Source organism: Rana temporaria, chromosome 8, assembly GCF_905171775.1.
Source record: "Rana temporaria chromosome 8, aRanTem1.1, whole genome shotgun sequence".
Lineage (NCBI taxonomy): Eukaryota > Metazoa > Chordata > Amphibia > Anura > Ranidae > Rana > Rana temporaria.
Genome location: NC_053496.1, coordinates 46,643,052 through 46,663,588, shown reverse-complemented (window position 1 = coordinate 46,663,588; position 20,537 = coordinate 46,643,052). Strand labels below are relative to the sequence as shown.

Below are 20,537 nucleotides of genomic sequence, written 5' to 3'. Positions count from 1 at the left end.
GTCAAATCGGACACCTAACTGACACTTTTTTTGGGACCAGTGACATTATTACAGCGATCAGTTCTAAAAATATGCACTGTCACTGTACTAATGACACTGGCTGGGAAGGGGGTAACATCAGGGGCGTTCAAAGAGTTAACTGTGTTCCTAGCTGGTGATTTAGTGTAGTGGGGGAGGTGTTTTTATTATTGGAAGACATGGATTGGTGTTTCTGCTTTACAGGAACACAGGATCCATGACTCCTGTACTGACAGAAGGACAATCTGCCTTGTTTATATAAGCAGACTGTCATTCTGTCATTATACCGAATAATCAGTGGGTGCCGGTGGACATTGGGTCCATGGGAGCCGCTGATCAACTCCCGCTGTGTAAAATCAAGGCAGGAGTGAGCTGTCTGCGTCGCGCACTAATGCCCAAAATACAGAAGTGCATAATCAGGTGTATATATATGATTCTGCACAGCGTGCCCACCCTGTAGCAGTAAATCTACTATAGGGTGGTGGGTAATTGGTTAAAAATAGATTTCCTGTTCAATCTGTAGCTGCTCTAATTTTCTGTAAAATTCAATGCAATATGACAACCTGGAGGCCTTTGTGCGCAGTTGGTGTACAGAACTTCCCTTTAAATATCATTTCCTGCATGTGATTGGCTCACTAATTTTCCCAGCTGTCTACATTAAGATACAGGTCAGATTTTCAGCATCCTCTGCAACCAAAATGCAAATTTGGTGAGATACCTAATGGTTAAAAGGTTACTAAACCCACAGCAGTAAAACCAGTTTGTATATGCAGTACAGTATGCTTGTTATACTCACTGTGGAACCCAAGGGGTTGACCCTCTGCATTGTGCAAAAAGGCAGTTTGATCCTGTCTTCTCTGATCCTCCCCTTCTTTCACTGTCCCCAATGCATCTGCTGATAAGACTTTGGAGTCACTCTGCACACTCTCAGTTTGGTGTGTATTGCTAGAGAGTTTTTTTTCTTGGGAGTGTGGGTATATATGATCAGCACAGGCCAATCAGCACTGTCCAGATAGAGGGTCAAGGGCCCTTCAGCCTCATAAGATAGTCGGAGGAGAATGACAATTCTTTCTACAAGCTTAAGCCAGACACTGATAGAAGTCCCAGGCCTGCTATATACTGCTGTTAAGAAAAGGTATTTACATACATACAGTGGCATATCCTCCATGTGTTCAGGTTGTTCACTGCATACGGGCCTCCGAGGGGAGGGGAGCCCACTGTGACCCACCCTGCACACATGGATGATTGTCCCTTTGTTCACAGCCGGGCATGATTGGTGCGGCGGGAGCTGTAAGCACTGATTGCTTCTCCTCCTGTCCCTCTATCAGTGCTTACAGCTGTCCTTCCTGTCGCACCGATCCTCCTGGGCTGTTCTCCATGTCCTCCTCCTCCTCCCATTCTCCTCCTCCGGTCCCCGTATTCTCTCCAAGTCCGCTGTGTCCTTCTCCACTTCCCCGTTCTTCTCCTCCGCTCCTTGTTCTCTGATTGGTTTGCGCAAAAGTTATAGTATCTACAAACTATGGGATATTTTTATTTATTCTATTTTTTTATTTTTTTAACTGGCAATGGTGGCGAACAGTGACTTATAGCGCGACTGCGATATTGTGGTGGACACTCTGACAGTAACTGTCACTGTACTAATGACACTGGTTGGGAAGGGGATAACATCAGGGACGATCAAATGGTTAACTTTGTGCCTAGCTGGTGATTCAGTCTAGTGGGGGAGATTATTTTACTAGTGGAAGACATGGATTGGTGTTTCTGCTTTACAGGAACACAGGATCCATGACTCCTGTACTGACAGAAGTACAATCTGCCTTGTTTACATAAGCAGACTGTCATTCAATCATTGTACTGAGCAATCAGCGGGTGCCGGCGGACATTGGGTCCGTGAGAGCTGCTAATCAGCTCCCGCACTCATGCCTAAAACCCAGGAAGGGCGTAATCAGGTGTAAATAAATGATTCTGCACAGTGTGGCCGCCCTGTAGCAGTAAATCTACTATAGGGCGGTTGGCAAGTGGTTAAAAATATATTTCCAGTTCAATCTGCAGCTGTTCTAATTTTCTGTAAAATCCAATGCAATATGACAACCTGGAGGCCTTTTGTACACAGATGGTGTACAAAACTTCCCTTGAAATATAATTTCCTGCATGTGATTGGCTCACAAATTTTCCCAGAAGTCTTCAATAAGAGTCAGATTTTCAGCATCCTCTGCAACCAAAATGTGAATCTGGTGAGATACCTAATGGTGAAAATGTTACTAAACCCACAGCAGTAAAGTCTGTGGCCCGGATTCAGAAACGAGATACGACGGCGTATCTCCTGATACGCCGGCGTATCTCTGAGTGCGGGCCGTCGTATCTATGCGCCTGATTCAGAGAATCAGTTACGCATAGATTTCCCTAAGATCCGACTGGTGTAAGTGTCTTACACCGTCGTATTTTAGGCTGCATATTTACGCTGGCCGCTTGGTGGCGCTTCCGTATAGTTACTGTACGCAATGAATATGCTAATTAGGTAGATACGCCGATTCAGAAACCAACATCCGCCCGGCACATTTTTTTTTACGTCGTTTGGGTTAGGCTTTTTCCGGCGTAAAGTTACCCCTGCTATATGCGGCGAATCCTATGTTAAGTATGGCCGTTGTTCCCGCGTCGAATTTTGAAAATTTTACGTTGTTTGCGTAAGTCGTTCGCGAATAGGGCTTTTCGTAAGTTACGTTCATGTCGAAACCAATGAGGCTTTGCCGCGTAATTTCGAGCATGCGCACTGGGATTTTTTCACGAACGGCGCATGCGCCGTTCAAAAAATACGTCAAATACACGGGGTCACGATTCATTTTAATAAAACACGCCTACATCATACCCATTTGAATTAGGCAGGCTTACGCCGGACGAGATACGTTAAGCTGCCGTAACTAAGGGCGCAAGTCCTTTCTGAATACGGAACTTGCGCCCAAAATTACGCCGCGTAACGTATCAGAGATACGTTACGCCTGCACAAAGATAGAGAAATCTATCTTAATCCGGGCCTGTAGTAAATCATTCTTGTTATACAGTACTCATTGTGGAACCTAAAACCCTGTACACACGATCAGTCCATCCGATGAGAACGGACTGAAGGACCGTTTCATCGGTTCACCGATAAAGCTGACTGATGGTCTGATGTGCCTACACACCATCAGTTAAAAACTGATTGTGTCAGAACGCGGTGACGTAAAACACAACGATGTGCTGAAAAAAACGAAGTTCAATGCTTCCAAGCATACGTGGACTCGACTCCGAGCACGCGTGGACCTTTAACCGATGCTTTTGCATACTAACCATCGGTTTTGACCGAACGGTTAGGCGTCCATCGGTTCAATTTTAAAGCAAGTTTGACCGACCGTGTGTATGCGGCCTAAGAGGTTAACCACTTCTCTACTTTGGGTGTTTTTCAGATTTGGCGTTTACAAGACTAAAACATTTTTTTTTGCTAGAAAATTACTTAAAACCCACAAACATTATATATATTTTTTTCTAATACCCTAGAGAATAAAATGGCGATCATTGCAATACTTTTTGTCACACCATATTTGCGCAGCGGTCCTACAAGCGCACTTTTTTTGGAAAAAAATCACTTTTTTGAATTAAAAAATAAGACAGCAATACATTTGGCCCAATTTTTTTATATATTGTGAAAGATAATGTTACGCCGAGTAAAATGGTACCCAACATGTCACGCTTACAAATTGCGCCCGCTCGTGGCATGGCGTCAAACTTTTACCCTTAAAAATCTCGATAGGCGACGTTTAAAAAATTCTATAGGTTGCATTTTTTGAGTTACAGAGTAGGCCTAGGGCTATAATTATTGCTCTCGCTCTAACGATCGCGGAGATACCTCACTTGTGTCGTTTGAACACCGTTTTCATATGCGGGCGCTACTCACGTATGCGTTCGCTTCTGCGCACGAGCTCGTCGGGACGGGGCGCTTTAAAACATTTTTTTTTTTTTCTTATTTATTTTTATATATTTTATTATTTTTTACACTGGAAAAAAAAAAAAAAATGATCACTTTTATTCCTATTACAAGGAATGTAAACATCCCTTGTAATAGAAAAAAGCATGACAGGTCCTCTTAAATATGAGATCTGGGGTCAAAAAGACCTCAGATCTCATATTTAGACTTAAATGCAAAAAAAAAAAAAAAATTGGAAAATGTCATTTTTTCAAATGACAAAAAAAAAAAATGTTTCTTTAAGAGGCTGGGCGGGACTGACGTTTTGACGTCACTTCCGCCCAGCCGAGCTATGGGGACGGGCGAAGGAGATTTTTCCTTCAGTCTCGTCCCCGCTCAGCTCCCGAACGGTCGCGATCTCCTCCGCCGCTACCGACGGCTCCGGTAAGCGGCGGAGGGCGCGGGAGAGCGGCGGGAGGGGCCCTCTCCCGCCACCGATAACGGCGATCTCGCGGCGCATCTGCCGCGGAGACCGCCGTTATCGTTACCAGAACCGCTGACAGTAAAGATAGATACCTCGGTTGTGGCAGCAGCTGCTGCCGTTACCGAGATATGTATCTTTAAAGTGCCGCCGTATAAAGTCGTACAGCGGTCTGGAAGTGGTTAAAGTGGTTTTAAAGGTTATTTTTTTATTATTTTTTTTAATAACAAACATATCATACTTACCGCCACTGTGCAGTCCGTTTTGCACAGAGTGGCCCCGATCCACCTGTTCTGGGGTCCCAATGGCTGCGCTGCTATCAATCTATCCAATCAACGCCAAGATTCAGTGGAGAAGAGGACGCCGGGGGATGTGCAGAGCAGGTGAACTGGCTCAGGTAAGTAAAACGGGGGGGACTGGAGGGCCCGTGACAGCCAGGTGTTTTTTCACCGTAATGCATAGGATGCTTTAAGGCACAAACCTTTACAACCCCTTTAACCCTCCACATTGTGTAAACAGACTGTTTGATACTGTCTTCTCTGATCCTTCCCTTTTTCCACTGTCCCCAATGCATCTCCTGATAAGACAGGGCCTTTGGAGGCACTCTGCACATGCTCAGTTTGGTGTGTATTACTAAAGAGTTTTTTTTTCTTGGGAGGGTACAGGCCAATCAGCACTGTCCAGACAGAGTCAGGGGTCCTGTAGCCCCATAGGACAGTCGGAGGAAAATGAAAACTCCTCCTACAAGCTTTAACTATACACTGATAGAAGTGACAAGACTGTTATATACTGTTGATGAGAAAAGGTATTTACATAGTTACATAGTTAGTCAGGTTAAACTGCCCCCCCCCGATCGGATACAATACTGGCTGGAACACCATGAAGTCTCACAGCCTCCTTGATAAATGTATTGTATATATATATATATATATATATATATATATATATATATATATATATACCTGATTATGCACTTCCACATTTTGGGCATGAGTGCACGCTGCCACTGGCTCGCTCCCACCTTGATTTTACACAGCAGGAGCTGATCAGTTGCTCTCATGGACCCAATGTCCACCGGCACCCGCTGATCTCTCGGTACAATGATAGAATGACTTCTGTTAGTACAGGAGTCATGGATCCCAGGTTAATGTAAAGCAGAAATACCAATCCATGTCTTCCAATAGTAAAAGCATCTCCCGCACTACACTGAATCACCAGCTGGGAACACAGTAAACTCTTTTTTTTTTTTTTTTTTTACTCTTTGAGCACCCCTGAGGTTAACCCCTTCCCAACCAATGTCATTAGTACAGTGACAGTGAATATTTTTAGCACTTATCGTTGTAATAATGTCACTGGTCCCCAAAAAAAGTGTCAAAAGTGTCAGTTAGGTGTCCAATTTGTCTGTCACAATTTCGCAGTTGCTGATCGCTGCCATTACTAGTAAAAATAAATAAATTAATGAAAAATATCCCATAGTTTGTAGACGCTATAACTTTAGCGTTAACCAATCAATATACACTTATTGGGATTAAAATATATATATATATATATATGTAGCGGAATGTTGACATAAATTTATGAAGACATTTTTTTATTGGATGTATTTTAGAGCAGAAATGAAAAAATATTGTTTTTTTTTTAAATTGTCGTTCAATGTTTCTAGCATAAAAAAAAAAATACATTTTATTTGTGTACAGTGTCGCATGACCGCTCAATTGTCTGTTAAAGTAACGCAATGTTGTATCGCAAAAAAATGGCCTGGTCATGAAGGGGGTAAACCTTCCGGAGGTGAAGTGCTTAATAACATTCAATTACAATTTGGCTTGTGTAACAATTGTATATGCTATATTATTTTTTTTTATTATTTGCTTTTTTCCACCATGAATGTGGAGCTACTGCTATCAGCCCTCCACCAAATAGCTGTTCTTCCACCCCCAATATGCATGGCATTTTGTGAAAATCATTCAGTTTTAGGGGGGTGCTAGTGACAGACTACATTGCATAAGTTGTTTTTTTGCAGCCCAGATTCTTTTTCCAAGACGAGCAGCAAATCGAGAAGCAATAATTGTAGTAATATATAAAATGAACAAAACTATTTTATATAAAGAAATATGTTTATTCGGTCATTACAGAATGTAGGTGTAAAGTCTGAGCCTAGCACATCATTTAAAATATTCTAGAAGCAGAGAATAGAATGATCTGAATAAGTATTTCAGTTGGAAGTTCAGTTGGCAGCCTGAGTGCTGGCGATCCAGGAGTTGTAGTTGCAGACCTTGGTGTAGACACCGGGGTAGTTCCTCAGGGCACAGCCGTATCCCCAGGAGACAATACCCTGGAGCTGTCCGTTACACACCACGGGGCCACCAGAGTCACCCTGAAAATAGAAAAGGAATTTTTTAGAACTTTGGGTAAATGACTGTAAATTATAATATTTAGATGCAGTGGCTGTGTTGGTTTTCATTTTTATAGGCTTTATCATTTTTTTTCACCTGGTAATCCAGGGGATGACAGTATCTATGGAAGAAGCCATAGTAGCCACCAAGGCTGGATTTCAAGCATGTCTACCCTTGCTATTACTAGTGGAGCAATGGGATTAGTAGCTTATGCAAGCAAGATAAGATGTGTTTGCTTCCAATTTATTTCACAGGAAGTGACAAGGACACTGGATGCCTGGTAGGACCAACAGTTAATTTCTATATTTTCTAAAAAAAACATTCTTAACCTGAAAACTAGAAAAATAACGCAGCCACCATATTTAAGGACTGGTAAACTAAAAGATGTTGGGGTTGATTTACTAAAACTGGAGAGTGCAAAATCTGGTGCAGCTGTGCATGGTAGCCAATCAGCTTCTAATTTTAGATTGAAGCTGATTGCTTTCTTTGTTGTGCAGAGCTGCACCAGATTTTGCACTCTCCAATCTTGGAAAACCATTACATATTATTTCTTGGGTTCAGTTATACTGAACCATATTGCCTTAACTTTATTAGTTGTTTTTCCAACTAATATGAAATATTGCTACAGAAGAAATATCTTTTATCTAGTTTCAAAACTTCTTTAAATTACTATAAACTATAAATTATACATTGAACATAATTAAAAAAATCTCAGTTTACAAAAACTACTATTAGCTTGGTATAACACATTGATTTGAACAGTACAACTTTAAATAATACAAATAAAATAAGTTGTGGAAATTACCTGGCAGGAATCCTTGCCTCCCTCCAGGTAGCCAACGCAGATCATGTTGCCGGTAATCTCTCCGGGGTAGGCGTTGCTGCACTGGGCGGAAGTCAGGATGGGGGCGTTCACACACTGCAGGAGGTTAGGCATATTCGCTGCAATAAAAAAAAAACGCAGTGAATAAAATATTGACTGAAGACAGAAGGAGAAAGAACAAAACATGTTAAAAAAAGACAAAAGCTTGCTTTATAAATTTTTAGTCAGAAAAATAATAAATAAAGAAATTCTAATTATGTATTATTATATTTACCATTTGCAGCCAGCAGGTGATGCTTTTGTGGATATTCTGCAGCTTTTTACCAAGGTTACTATACAGCTTATGTTTTGAATAGTTCTAAATATTAGAAGATGAGATTACGCATACACAGCTGACCTATCACACCCCCCCCCCCCTCCAGTTATTGAGATCTGTGTTTATTTTTAGTTAAAAAATAGCAGTAACATTTTTTGGGATAGAGGGGCGTGGGTGGGGGGATAAAACCTTCTTCAGGTTTTATTGCAGCCTGTGTTTGCACTGAAGACGTGCCCCCACTTTTCACCAGGACTGAAAATTATGAGAAATACAACATTTTGAGTGGTTGACAGAAGGGGAAGAAGGAAAGTCTTCCAATGGGGACACTTGTTCTGAGTTTCAAAGACATTTCAGAATACATTTCTTATTTTTTTCTACTTTATGTATGTTTTTTTTTTTTTTTGTAAAGTCTAAAGCCGGCCATAGATGATTCAAATCGTTTAAACCATCTATGAGCAGGCAGATTGTACCCAAGTGGATCCATCGATTGACTTGGGTACAACTAGCAAGTCCGATTGTTAGCATACAACTATTGCCAGTGTCTATAAACACTAGCAATTATCACTGTGTTCTCTTGGCAGGGACAGCTCCCCCCCATAAAACACAATAGTTCCAAGGGAGGGATTCCTCCATCAACACTGCCAGTGTTGCTTCATCTATGGCCTGCCTAACTAAAATTGCCCCCTCCCAGCTCATGAAGGATCCAGCGCTAGTTTTCCTTTCTAAGGAATGGAATAATCCAGATTAATACCTATGTTACCACCAGACAGTCTCCTGTTTGGTCCTATTCCCTCTGGTGCCAAAATAGGACTGGGCACTCCTTTTAGCAGCCTCCCTAATGACATAGTCACTGGTAATTAGGTTGGTCCCGAACTGTACATGATGACCTTAGAAGAGGGGCAGTGACAAGGCTGGTCAGAGAACTGGCAAGAAGAGAGGCTTTGGACAACTGGTCACCACAGCCATAACCTCATGGAAGAAGATTTCAGGACTCTGGATAAGGTTAAACGTTATTTTGTGTTATCACAACCCCTTCACAAAACAAGCACTAGATCCTTAATTGCTGAAGGGATGGAGACATGCTGAATTAATTCTTAACTGCCCAGAGTTAGGATTTATGGTATTTGTTCCTCAAAGGAATCATTTTGCCTACATTTTCTAATCTTGGCAAATTTACCTGAGAAGCTTAGCCTCATTTATTATCAGTAGTCGATGATGTTACACTGATGTTGACTTACTTCCACTGCTAAGGGTATTGCCCCATCCGGAGATCACACAGCTTGTGCCGGCAGCAGCGCAACCACCGGGCAGAGGCACGCTCTTGACGTAGGAGTTGAGGGTGGCGGGAGAGGCCAGCTTGACCAACATGATGTCGTTGTCCAGGGTTCTGGAGTTGTATGCAGCATTTCTGATAACCTTGGCAGAGTTGATGAACTGCTCGGTGCCCTCAGAGACAGCGATGTTGTGCTCTCCGAGTCTGACTTGCATGCTCCTGTATAGAGACAAATTCAATGAAATCAGTATACATTTGCATCTTAATCAAAGGAATTCTGGATAGAAGCCAGTTAATTTGTTTCAAACTGAGCAGCAGTGTAGGTTTGCTTAGTATGGAACGTGTACCACTAGTGGTTGGTACCTTCCCCTTCAGTTCCAGGAGTAAAGTACAGTCATTTTGGGTACTGAAAACATTTAATTTTTGGGGGTTTAGAACAGGGAAGGAATAGAGCCTCTGTCAGAGGCCTGTTTATTTATAAGGGAGGATTTATTGTCACTTCCGGTCAAGACAGGAAGTGTTATAAAATTGCTTCCAATCAACACACAAACAAAAATACATTCTAGAAGATTGGGGAAGGCTTTCTGTTAATGTACCCCATATTACATGGACAAGAAGTGAGGGGAAAAACTTCCAAAGGGGCGACAGGAATAAATAACACTTTGCAGCATTTTTAACTCATCCCCAAGCTACAGTATTCAAAATATTACAAAACACCTAGAGAAAGGGTTTAATGACAAAAGTAATAATTACAGCTGAAACTTTGGTATGGTTATTTGTACATAGTTTCATTGGTCAAGCTTAATTATTGTTCGGAAAACTATATTTTTTTTGCAATAATGGTTACCTTTGTATATCTGATTTGGATACACAGGAGCTATATGTTAGCAAAGGGATTGGGAGCCCTAGACAATTTGTGTTAAATTTGACTGCACTTTATGAATAGCTGACCCAACCCATGTCCAACCAACCATCCATTTTACCAACATGCCACTTTGCTGGTCAACCAGCTGGTAAAAGCTCTGAATAATAGATATTACCTTTTTCAATGCCTCATAACTATTCCAATAAAAGTACTTAAATAAAAAGTACTGTCTTAAAAAGTGCACTTACGCCTTGTAGCAGTGAGCAGCAGAGACCACCCACAGGGAGTTGATGAGGGATCCACCACAGAAGTGATATCCAGAGTTCAGAGATACCTGCCAGGGCTGAGAGTAGGCACCACAGGTATATCCTCCGACGATCTTGTCATCATCCAAGGCAGCTGTAAAACACAACATGTGCCGATTACATATAGAAAGCCTACGCAAAGGGATATATTAAGTTTACGTTCATTCATACTCACCAGCTGCCCCGAGGAGCACACAGATCAGAAGGAATTTCATGGTGTTGATTTTACCAGTGAACAATTTGTTGCTAATAATGTAGGTATTTATATGTTTTACCAGGACCCCCCACCCCATTCCTCCTACCTGTACACTGGCCAGCTGTGCCAATAAGAAATGTTCAGGTTAATGTATACACAGTTTTATCAGCAAACATTTTTTTACATTATCAGCAACCTCCACCATCGGTAAGGTTAGTAATGTTTTTTTTTTTATTTTGATGATTCACAATTTTTTCCACGCTATTCCATTTCACTTTTTTAAAGCCCAACAGAACAAATTGTTTTAATATGACAACATCTTCTTATCTATAAAGATGACTATCACTTTTACAGAATAAGGTATGTTTGACCCATTCTGGGTCTACTGCTCTAAGGCTATCCTATTACCTGGAGAGCACAAAGCCACCTATAAAAATCTCCCAAAGTCATCTTTCACAGACTTGTAGAAGTAAGTGGGCTTGGTTTGAACATCACCACTAAGTTTACTTTATCGCCCTTATCACATATGAGTGTATTTTCTCTTTTGGGGGGACACAGAGTTATTCCCCACAGGCTCCCTAGGCTTCTCCACCACCAGACGGGCTAACAAAAATTATACGGGTGAATCAACAGTCTTCATGGTAGTTTTCTAGGCATTAATGTAGATGTTAGAATACAGTTTATGGTTATACTTATACTTTACTTGAGATAATTTGTCCTCCCTGCCCACTCTCTTTGCCCATGACATGCTGTCAGTGCCGATCCTGACCTCCCTGGGGCCCTAAGCAAAATGACATGGCACATTAAAAATGAGAAGCGGGGGGCGCTGACGACAGTGAGAGAAAGTTGAGAAGCGGGGGTAGGGGGTGTTCTGCTGTCGGAAATGACATCTTACAGTAAATTGAGAAGCAGGGGGTGCTGACTTCTTACCTCTTCTCCCATGCAGCCAGCGAGTTGAGAAGCGGGATGAGGAGGCAAAAATGACTTCTCACCAGGCGGGGCCTCTAGTAATTTGGGGGGCCCTTCAGAGCTTTGTGGGGCCCTAAGCGGCTTGCATAGTGAGCCTATAGGGCGGATTGGCCCTGCATGCTGTGGTATATGTAACAAGCCCTATTAGGATACCATTACAAAAATATAAAGCAACATGACTCAGTATATTGAACGTTTTTAATGTTTAAAATTTTGTGGTAATATAATTATTTGCTAATGTTTATATATGTTATTTGTCAATAATATGTTTGTATATCTTTGCAGTATATATACAAAATTGTGCTTAAATCTAAGGCCCTGATTAAGCAGCACCCCTCCCAGAAAACGCGTAAGCAAGTTTTTTCAATTTTCCAGCCAGGACCAGAACAGTCTTTACAGAAAGCACTAGAAACTTCTGGAAAGAAGTAAGAGGTCCTAGTGACTTCACCTTGAGTCACCCAGCTCTACTCTGTGCCACTCCCAACCCAGAATGAAAACAAAAAGGCTTAGCAAACAGCCAGGCCTGCTTAAATGTACCTATCCTTTATAGCACACTACTAGAGGGTGCTACACTCACCCCCAGAAAAAACACAATTTAGTTACTTGGTAAAGACATTGATCCCTTTTTAAATATATTGGTCTTACGTCAATCCAGTGATACCATTCCAGTCATGAATGAGTCCCTAAAAATCATCAGAAACAATGGCTTTGAAATGACAGAGCTCAATTCTTTAAGGATCGGTGGGTGGATGTCATCTGGTCCAGGCAGTGGCGGCTGGACCACCCAACCCCCCCACCCCCGTTGCTCGGTCGATCGGCGAACAAACCCCCCCGTCACACGCTTGTCCGCCCACCAGCACTGCACTTACCCCAACTAGGTCGCAAGCAGCTTTGGCAGCTTCCCGCTGCATCTCCTCCTTGGCAGCTTCCCCTGCTTCTGCTCCTGGCCAATATGGTAAATTCTCCTCTCTGCCAATCCAGTCTTAAGACCCATTTCCTGATTGAGAGTAGGGATGAGCTTTATGTTTGGGTCAAACATGAGTTTGGTTTGAACATTGGCTGTTCACTCGTTCGCCGAATAGTGAACAATTTGGGGTGTTTGCGGCAAATTCGAAAGCCCTTGCTGATTTTAAAGATTAATATGCAAGTTATTGTCATAAAAAGTGTTTGGGGACCTGGGTCCTGCCCCAGGGGACATGTATCAATTAAAATAGATTTTAATAATGCTTTTAAGTGAAACAATAAAAGTGAAACAATTCGTACCTGGGGGGTGTCTATAGTATGTCTGTAAAGTAGCGCATGTTTCGCGTGTTTATAACAGTCCCTGCACAAAATTACATTTCTAAAGGAAAAAAAAGAATTTAAAACTATTTGCGGCTATAATGAATTGCTCCTGGCAATACAGATACAAGTCATTGAAAAAAATGTCATGGGTCCCCCCCCCCAGTCCATTACCAGGCCCTTTGGGTCTGGCATAAATATTAAGGGGAACCCCAAACCAAGATAAAAAAAAATGTGTGGTGGTCCCCCAAATTCCATTACCAGGCCCTTCAGGTCTGATATGGATATCAAGGGGAACCCTGTGCCAAATTTAAAAAAAATGGCATAGGGGTCCCCTCAAAAGGGGAACCCTGTGCCAAAATAAAAAAAATGGTGTGGGGTTCCCCCCAAAAATCCATACCAGACCCTTATCCAAGCATGCAACCTGGCAGGCCACAGGAAAAGGGGGGGACGAGAGCACCCCCTCCTGAACCATACCAGGCCACAACATCGGGTAATGGTTGTGAGGGTCTGCGGGCGGGGGGCTTATGGGAATCTGGAAGCCCCCTTTAACAAAGGAGTCTCCCAGATCCCAGCCCCCCCCATGTGAATTGGTAACAGGGTACATTGTACCCATACTATTTCAACCCCAAAAAATTTAAAAAAGGTAAAAAAAACACACACACTGCTTGGGACTGCTGGTTTCTCAACAAGAAAACTGCCCAGAATCTAGACGAGAAAAATAGAGAACACGTTCTCTATTTTCTCGTCGTGAGATTCTCTGCAGTTTTCCTGCCGAGAAACCCGAGAGTGTGTATACTTACCCGGTCGCTGTGGAAACCCGCGCATGCTCGAAATGACTTTGACACATGCGCGGTAGCTTCCTAGGCATAGGTAGGGTGCAGCAAGATGGCGGCGACGGCGGCATAGAATGTGATGAGCGCATGCTTGTCGTACACGATGACGTCACCGCGTTCTTGCCTTTCAAGAGAACCGCGGTTCTTTTGAAAGGAGTGTCTGTACACTCAGGTGGCAAGAGATTCTTGCCAAGAATCTCACCAGGAAAAACAATGTTTTTTCCTGACGAGATTCTGGCCCGTGAGTATGAGGCTTAAGTCTTGGAGAGCAGCCGTCATCCTTGGAACATTTGCACAGAGAGTTTATATCTTTCCTGTATGTGTTTGTTGCTTACAGATAACATTATATTAAATCATGTTCTGGTCGCTGCTACCCAGATGTTCTTTTATATAAATATTGGCTCTGGATGGTTTGAGATTATCAGGTCCAGCAGAGCGTCATTCCTAGTCAGGGCCTCAATGAACTGGACCATAAAATTGTCTTGTAATAGTATTTAGCTGTTTATATTTACTAAAACTATTGGATTCCCATGCTCTGTGTACTGTGGCAGACCAAAAGAGTTATTTACAAAAGGCAAATCCACTTTGCACTACATGTGCCCCTGGAAGTGCAGTTGCTGTAGATCTGAAGGGAAGATCTGAATTGAGGGGAAGCTCTGCTGATTTTATCATCCAATTATGACCAAGTTAAAATGCTGTTTTTTATTTTCCTGGTATGTCTCCCTCAGATCTACAGCGACTACACCTCCAAGTGCACTTTCAGTGCCCCTTCCTTATTAAAAATAATTTTTTTTTGCATATTTCTCACACTTAAATGATTTAGATCATCAAACAAATTTTAATATTACACAAAGATTACCCGAGTGAATCCAAGATGCAGTTATTAAATTATTATTTCATTTATTAAGGAAAAAAGCTGTTCAAACCTGCCTGGCTCTATGTGAAAAAGTAATTGCTCCCTCCCATGCTGAATCATGAATGAACTGTGATAACCACAATTTTTGGGAAAGCTGAGTTAAATTTCACTTGCCACACCCAGGCCTGATTACTGCCAGATCTGTTGAATCAAATCACATAAATAGAAGCTGTCTGACAAAATAAAGCACACTAACAGATCACAAAGAGCCACACATAATACCACAATCTAAAAAAAAATCAAGAACAGATTAGAAACAAACATGTGTCCATCTAGGAAGGGTTTCAAAGCTATTTCTAATGCCGTGTACACACGATCGGTTCGTCTGATGAAAACGGTCTGATGGACCCTTTTTATCAGACGAACTGATCGTGTGTGGGCCCCATCGTTTTTTTTCCCATCGGTGAAAAAACTTAGAACCTGTTTTAAAATGATATGATGGTTAAAAAAAACGATTGTCTGTGGGGAAATCCATCGGTTAAAAATCAACGCATGCTCAGAATCAAGTTGACGCATGCTCGGAAGCATTGAACTTCATTTTTGTCAGCACGTCGTTGTGTTTTACGTCACCGCGTTCTGACACGATCGTTTTTTTAAGTGATGGTGTGTAGGCAAGACTGATGAAAGTCAGCTTCATCGGATATCTGATGAAAAAATCCATCAGACCGTTTTCATCGGATGAACCGATCGTGTGTACAGGGCATGAGGCTTCGGAATACCAGTGGAAGACATAAAAACAACAAAAAGTCTGGCGCCAGGAAACCGGGATATGTGTGACGATGGCAATTAAACTTTACGTCCTACATTTGCCCAATAAGCTGCTATGTGGAAGAACACACCAGGAGGGATGTGATGAAAATGTATACAATCAAAAACAACCATACAAAAAAGCGCTATTTGGGCCAAGTCTTGAGTGGAGAAAATAAGCAGGCATAAATCAATAAACAAAACTATCGATTTAATGTTGCCATAGGTGATGTTTTAAAAACAATTAGATCCTCCTTTGCATGAATAGTCAACAATCAGCTTGCTCAGCACTATAGTAATACCTTGTGGAGGCGACCAATAAACCGGATGTTGGTTGGAAAGTTTGCTGCGATGGATGAAATCCTCATGTATCCCCTATAAAGTCCACGCAGGTGGGGAGGAAAGAGGAACACGGTCCAAATTGTGTATGGAAAAGGGACCGAATCAAACTTCAAGCAAATCCCGGCAAAAGGTGGTGAATCAGCCGGCAGTCGTGGATGGAAGAAAAAGCCAGAAGGTAGTGTGAGCGAGCTCCAGTGGGGACGAAGGATGCGGAACTTCCTGGGCGTCATCTTGACCTGAGGAAGGGCCAGGCCCCGATACAGGTTGTCAAGACTACAGCCAAGCACTTCCCCTCCCTGCCTCTCTCGGCTTGCTCTTCACCATTGAGCGTTAAGCCGTGTCTCGATATCGGCTTTCCTGAGCCTTCTATAACTCCAAGCTCCAAGCCTTGCTTTGGATCCGGTCTCCCTGAGCCTTTTGACGTCACGCCTGGGAAGTTCCGCATCCTTCGTCCCCACTGGAATACAGCGAACAAACAGTGCTATAAATCTGCACTGATTATTGTGTAAATGTGACTGGCAGGGAAGGTGTTAACACTAGGGGCGATCAAGGGGTTAATGTGTTCCCTAGGGAGGGATTTTTACTGTGGGGGGAGGGGACTGACTGTGGGAGGTGACCGATCAGTGTCCCTATGTACAAGGGACACACCATTGGTCTCCTCTCCCTGACAGGACGTGGATCTGTGTGTTTACACACACAGATCCACGGTCCTGCTCAGTTCCTGGGCAATCGCGGGTGCACGGCGGACATCGTGGCCACCAGGCACACGCATCGGGTTCTAGGTGACGCGGCGGGAACGAGCGTACCCCCTAGTGGCTCTGGAAGGCGCAACATCATATGACGTTCCACCCAGAACAATAGGCTCATCGTCCCGCCATCATATGATGGCGGGTGGTGGAGTAGTGGTTAAAGCAATATTTAATTTTAATTGTTTCACTTTAGGCATTATTAAAATCACTGCTCCTGAAAAAACAGCATGTTTAAAAACTTTTTTTTTTGCATTGATATATGTCCCCTGGGGCTGGACTCTGGTCCCTATTCACTTTTTATGGCAATAACATGCATATATGATCACTTTTGGTTTTTCATGTTAGTGTCCCATAGAGTTTAACGGTGTCCCACGGCTTTCGAATTTGCAGAGAACACCACATAATGTTCGCTGTTCAAGTCGAACTTACGTTGGACTCGAACACTGGGCTCATCCCAACTCCTCATAGAAGGTTAATAGATTGGTTTGGCAAGAATGATTCTTCATGAATCCATGCTGATTACTGCTAATGATACAGTTTTCATTACTAAAATATTGTATATAGTCGCTTATCATCCCCTCCAAGAGCTTGAATACTATTGATGTTAGGCTAACTGGTCTGTAAATTCCCAGGGATGTAATTTTGGTCTTTTTTAATTATTGTTGCTATTTTGGCTTTTCTCCAATCCGTTGGTGCCATTCCAGTCAGCAGACTGTCAGTAAAAATTAGGAACAATGGTCTGACAATTATTTGATTTCCCCAAGTACCCTCAGGTGCAAGCCATCCGGTCCCAGTGGTTTATTAATGTTAAGTTTCCCAAGTCTAATTCTAATTCTGTCCTCTGGTAGCCATGAGGGTGCTTCCTGTGATGTGTCACGAGGGTAAACACTGCTGTTTGGTTACCAAAGCCCCCCCTGATTCCCTCATGAAGACTGAGGAGAAGAAGAAATGAATTACCTTCACCATCTTCCCATCCTTTGTAACCAGATGTCCCTCCTCATTCTTTATGGGGCCAATATGGTCTGTCCTCCCTTTTTTACTGTTTACATACTTAAAGAATTTCTTGGGATTTTATTTGCTCTCCTCTGTTATGTGTCTTTCCTGTTCTATCTTAGCCGCCCTAATTGCACCCTTACATTTCTTGTTGCATTCTTTATAAAGTCTGAATGCTGATGATTATCCCTCAACCTTGTATTTTTACCTTCTCTTTTGCGTTTATATACATTTTTACATTGTAGTTAAGCCATCCAGGACTTTTGTTCAGTCTTTTAAATGTATTACTTAATGGGAGGCACTGGCTAATGCCCCTAGTTAATATGCTCTTAAAGCGAAACCCATCTCTACTCCGTGTTCTTTGTTCCTAAGATTTTATCCCAATTTATGCCTTCTAGCAAGGTTTGTAGTTTAGGGAAGTTGGCTCTTTTGAAATTCAGTGTCTTTGTATTTCCCTTATGTTTCCTATTTTTGTGATTTATACTGAAGCCAATTGACCTGTGATCACTGTTTCCTAAATTGCCCTGTATTTCCACATCCTTGATCATGTCTGTATTGTTGGTAATCAGTAGATCAAGTAACGCTTTATTTCTACTTTGAGCAACTGACCAATGAAATTGTCCTGCAAGACATATAGAAACTGGTGAGCCTTAGACAAATGCATGGTTCCCTCCACCCAGTCTATGTCTGGATAATTAAAATCCCCCATTATGATAACACTTCCCATCCTTGCTGCTAATCCAAATTGTGATAGGAGGTCCATCTCCCTCTCATCCCTCAGGTTCTGTATTTTTTTTTTTTCATATTTAGGTTTATATGCATTAACTACTTGCCGACCAGCCGCCGTCATTCTACGGCGGCAGGTCGGCTCTCCTGGGCGAGAGCCCGTCATACTACGTCGGCTCTTAGAGCGGCCACTAGGGGCGCGTACGTGCCCCCCGCTCGCCCCCGACTCCCGTGCGTGTTGCCGGCGGGCGCGATCGCCGCCGGGCACACGCGATCGCTCGTTACAGAGCGGGGACCGGGAGCTGTGTGTGTAAACACACAGCTCCCGGTCCTGTCAGCGGGGGAAATGCTGATCTTCTGTTCATACAATGTATGAACAGAGGATCAGTGTTTCCCCTAGTGAGGCCACCCCCCCCCACAGTAAGAACACACCCAGGGAACATACTTAACCCCATCCCCGCCCCCTAGTGTTAACCCCTTCACTGAAAGTGGCATTTTTATAGTAATCCAATGCATTTTTATAGCACTGATCGCTATAAAAATGCCACTGGTCCCAAAAATGTGTCAAAAGTGTCCGAAGTGTCCGCCATAATGTCGCAGTATCGAAAAAAAAATCGCTGATCGCCGCCATTACTAGTAAAAAAAATATATTAATAAAAATGACATAAAAATACCCCCTATTTTGTAAACGCTATAACTTTTGCGCAAACCAATCAATAAACGCTTATTGCGATTTTTTTTTACGAAAAATACGTAGAAGAATACGTATCGGCCTAAACTGAGGAAAAAAAATGTTTTTTTATATATTTATGGGGGATATTTATTACAGCAAAAAGTAAAAAATATTCATTTTTTTCAAAATTGTCGCTCTATTTTTGTTTATAGCGCAAAAAATAAAAACCGCAGAGGTGATCAAATACCACCAAAAGAAAGCTCTATTTGTGGGAAAAAAAGGACGCCAATTTTGTTTGGGAGCCACGTCGCACGACCGCGCAATTGTCAGTTAAAGCGACGCAGTCCCGAATCGCAAAAAGTGCTCTGGTCTTTGACCAGCAATATGGTCCGGGGGGTAAGTGGTTAAAGGAACACTAAAGGCAATTTTTTTTTTTTTAATTAACAAACATGTTATATTTGCCTCCACTGTGCAGCTCGTTTTGCACACAATGTCCCCCTAACCCTGTCTTCTGGGGTCCCTCTGCGGCTGTCTCGGCTCCTCCTCGCAAAAGCTTTCCACCTTCATGCGAGCGAGCTCGCATGGTGGAAAGCTTTTGTGGGCGCGCTCCCGTGATACAGCGGCGGGCATAGCTTCATCCTCTGTGATTGACAGCAGCGCCAGCCAATGGGTGCGCTGCTATCAATCCGTCCAGCCTAGCCAATCAACGGCCAGGCTGGGAACCGAAGAGGATCACGTGGATGGCGCGGGACTTTCGAGGGGTCAGGTAAGTAAAACGGGGGTTCGGGGGGGGGGGGGGCGGTATCGTCGGATGTTTTTTCACCTTAATGCATAGGATGCATTAAGGTGAAAAAACATTTACCTTTACAACCCCTTTAACTTCAGACCAGGCGGAAACAAGGTTTGAAAACTTTACCTGAAAGAGCACATATTGTTGGATAAGCCTGACACTTGCTAAGTCAGGCATCAGTAACCGCCCTTTGCAGTGCACTTTTTTCCCCTTAAAATCAGGGGAAAATCGTGGGTGCGCGATATACGCCGATCCCCGCTGTCTCTGAGCCGCTAGCCTAGAGCCGAGCCGAGCTGAGTGTACTGCACATTCAGCTAGGCTATGCTCGGCTCCGCCCGCAGCCACGCGAGAGGAGCCGAGAGGAGCCGAGACAAGCCAAACACACATGAAATCCGGCTCCTCTCGGCTCGCGCCAGATCCAAAAACGAACATCGGACACGCTGGACGGAGACGGACACCTGGATGGAGGCCGCAGATGGACACCTCCAAAGCAGCAGATGGACCCCGCGCAAGGAAGCCGCAGACGGACACCCACAAGGCTGGACGGACCCCGCACAGGGCCGCGGACGGAAGCCGGACAAAGCCGCCGATGGACGCAGGGCAAGAATTTAAGTTTTCTTTTTTTTTCCTTTTTTACCTTTCTAAGCTTGGGGTGCGCGTTATACTCCGGCGCGCGGTATACCCCGATAAATACGGTGATAACTTTATTCTGTGAAAGTTAGAACCACCTTTATATATAATGTTGTCATATTAAAACAATTTGATCTGTTGGCCTTTAAAAAATGACTAACCTTACACATAGTGGAGGTTGCTGATAATGTGAAAAAAAAAAAACATGCTGATAAAACTGCGTATACATTAACTTGAACATTTCTTATTGGCACAGCTGGCTAGTTTACAGGTGGGGG

At 43.0% G+C, this 20,537-nt stretch overlaps 1 protein-coding gene across 4 annotated transcripts in view; it reads right to left on the bottom strand.

The window, feature by feature from the left end:
- Positions 1 to 20,537, bottom strand: part of LOC120946874 (trypsin-like) — a 169,936-nt gene that overhangs the window by 18,562 nt on the left and 130,837 nt on the right. Inside the window, exons 1-5 of one of the 4 annotated variants that reach the window (XM_040361688.1) lie at positions 10,587 to 10,687; positions 10,355 to 10,505; positions 9,207 to 9,460; positions 7,635 to 7,771; positions 6,606 to 6,810 (exon numbers count right to left, since the gene is read on the bottom strand). The exons of 1 other annotated variant lie outside the window; for it this stretch is intronic. In XM_040361688.1, the coding sequence (XP_040217622.1) occupies positions 6,661 to 6,810; positions 7,635 to 7,771; positions 9,207 to 9,460; positions 10,355 to 10,505; positions 10,587 to 10,626 (732 nt within the window). In that variant the 5' untranslated portion in view covers positions 10,627 to 10,687 and the 3' untranslated portion in view covers positions 6,606 to 6,660. Of the gene's footprint in view, positions 1 to 6,605; positions 6,811 to 7,634; positions 7,772 to 9,206; positions 9,461 to 10,354; positions 10,506 to 10,586; positions 10,690 to 20,537 lie in introns of those variants that run through there. 2 more of the 4 variants (XM_040361690.1, XM_040361691.1) reach the window with 2 other exon arrangements.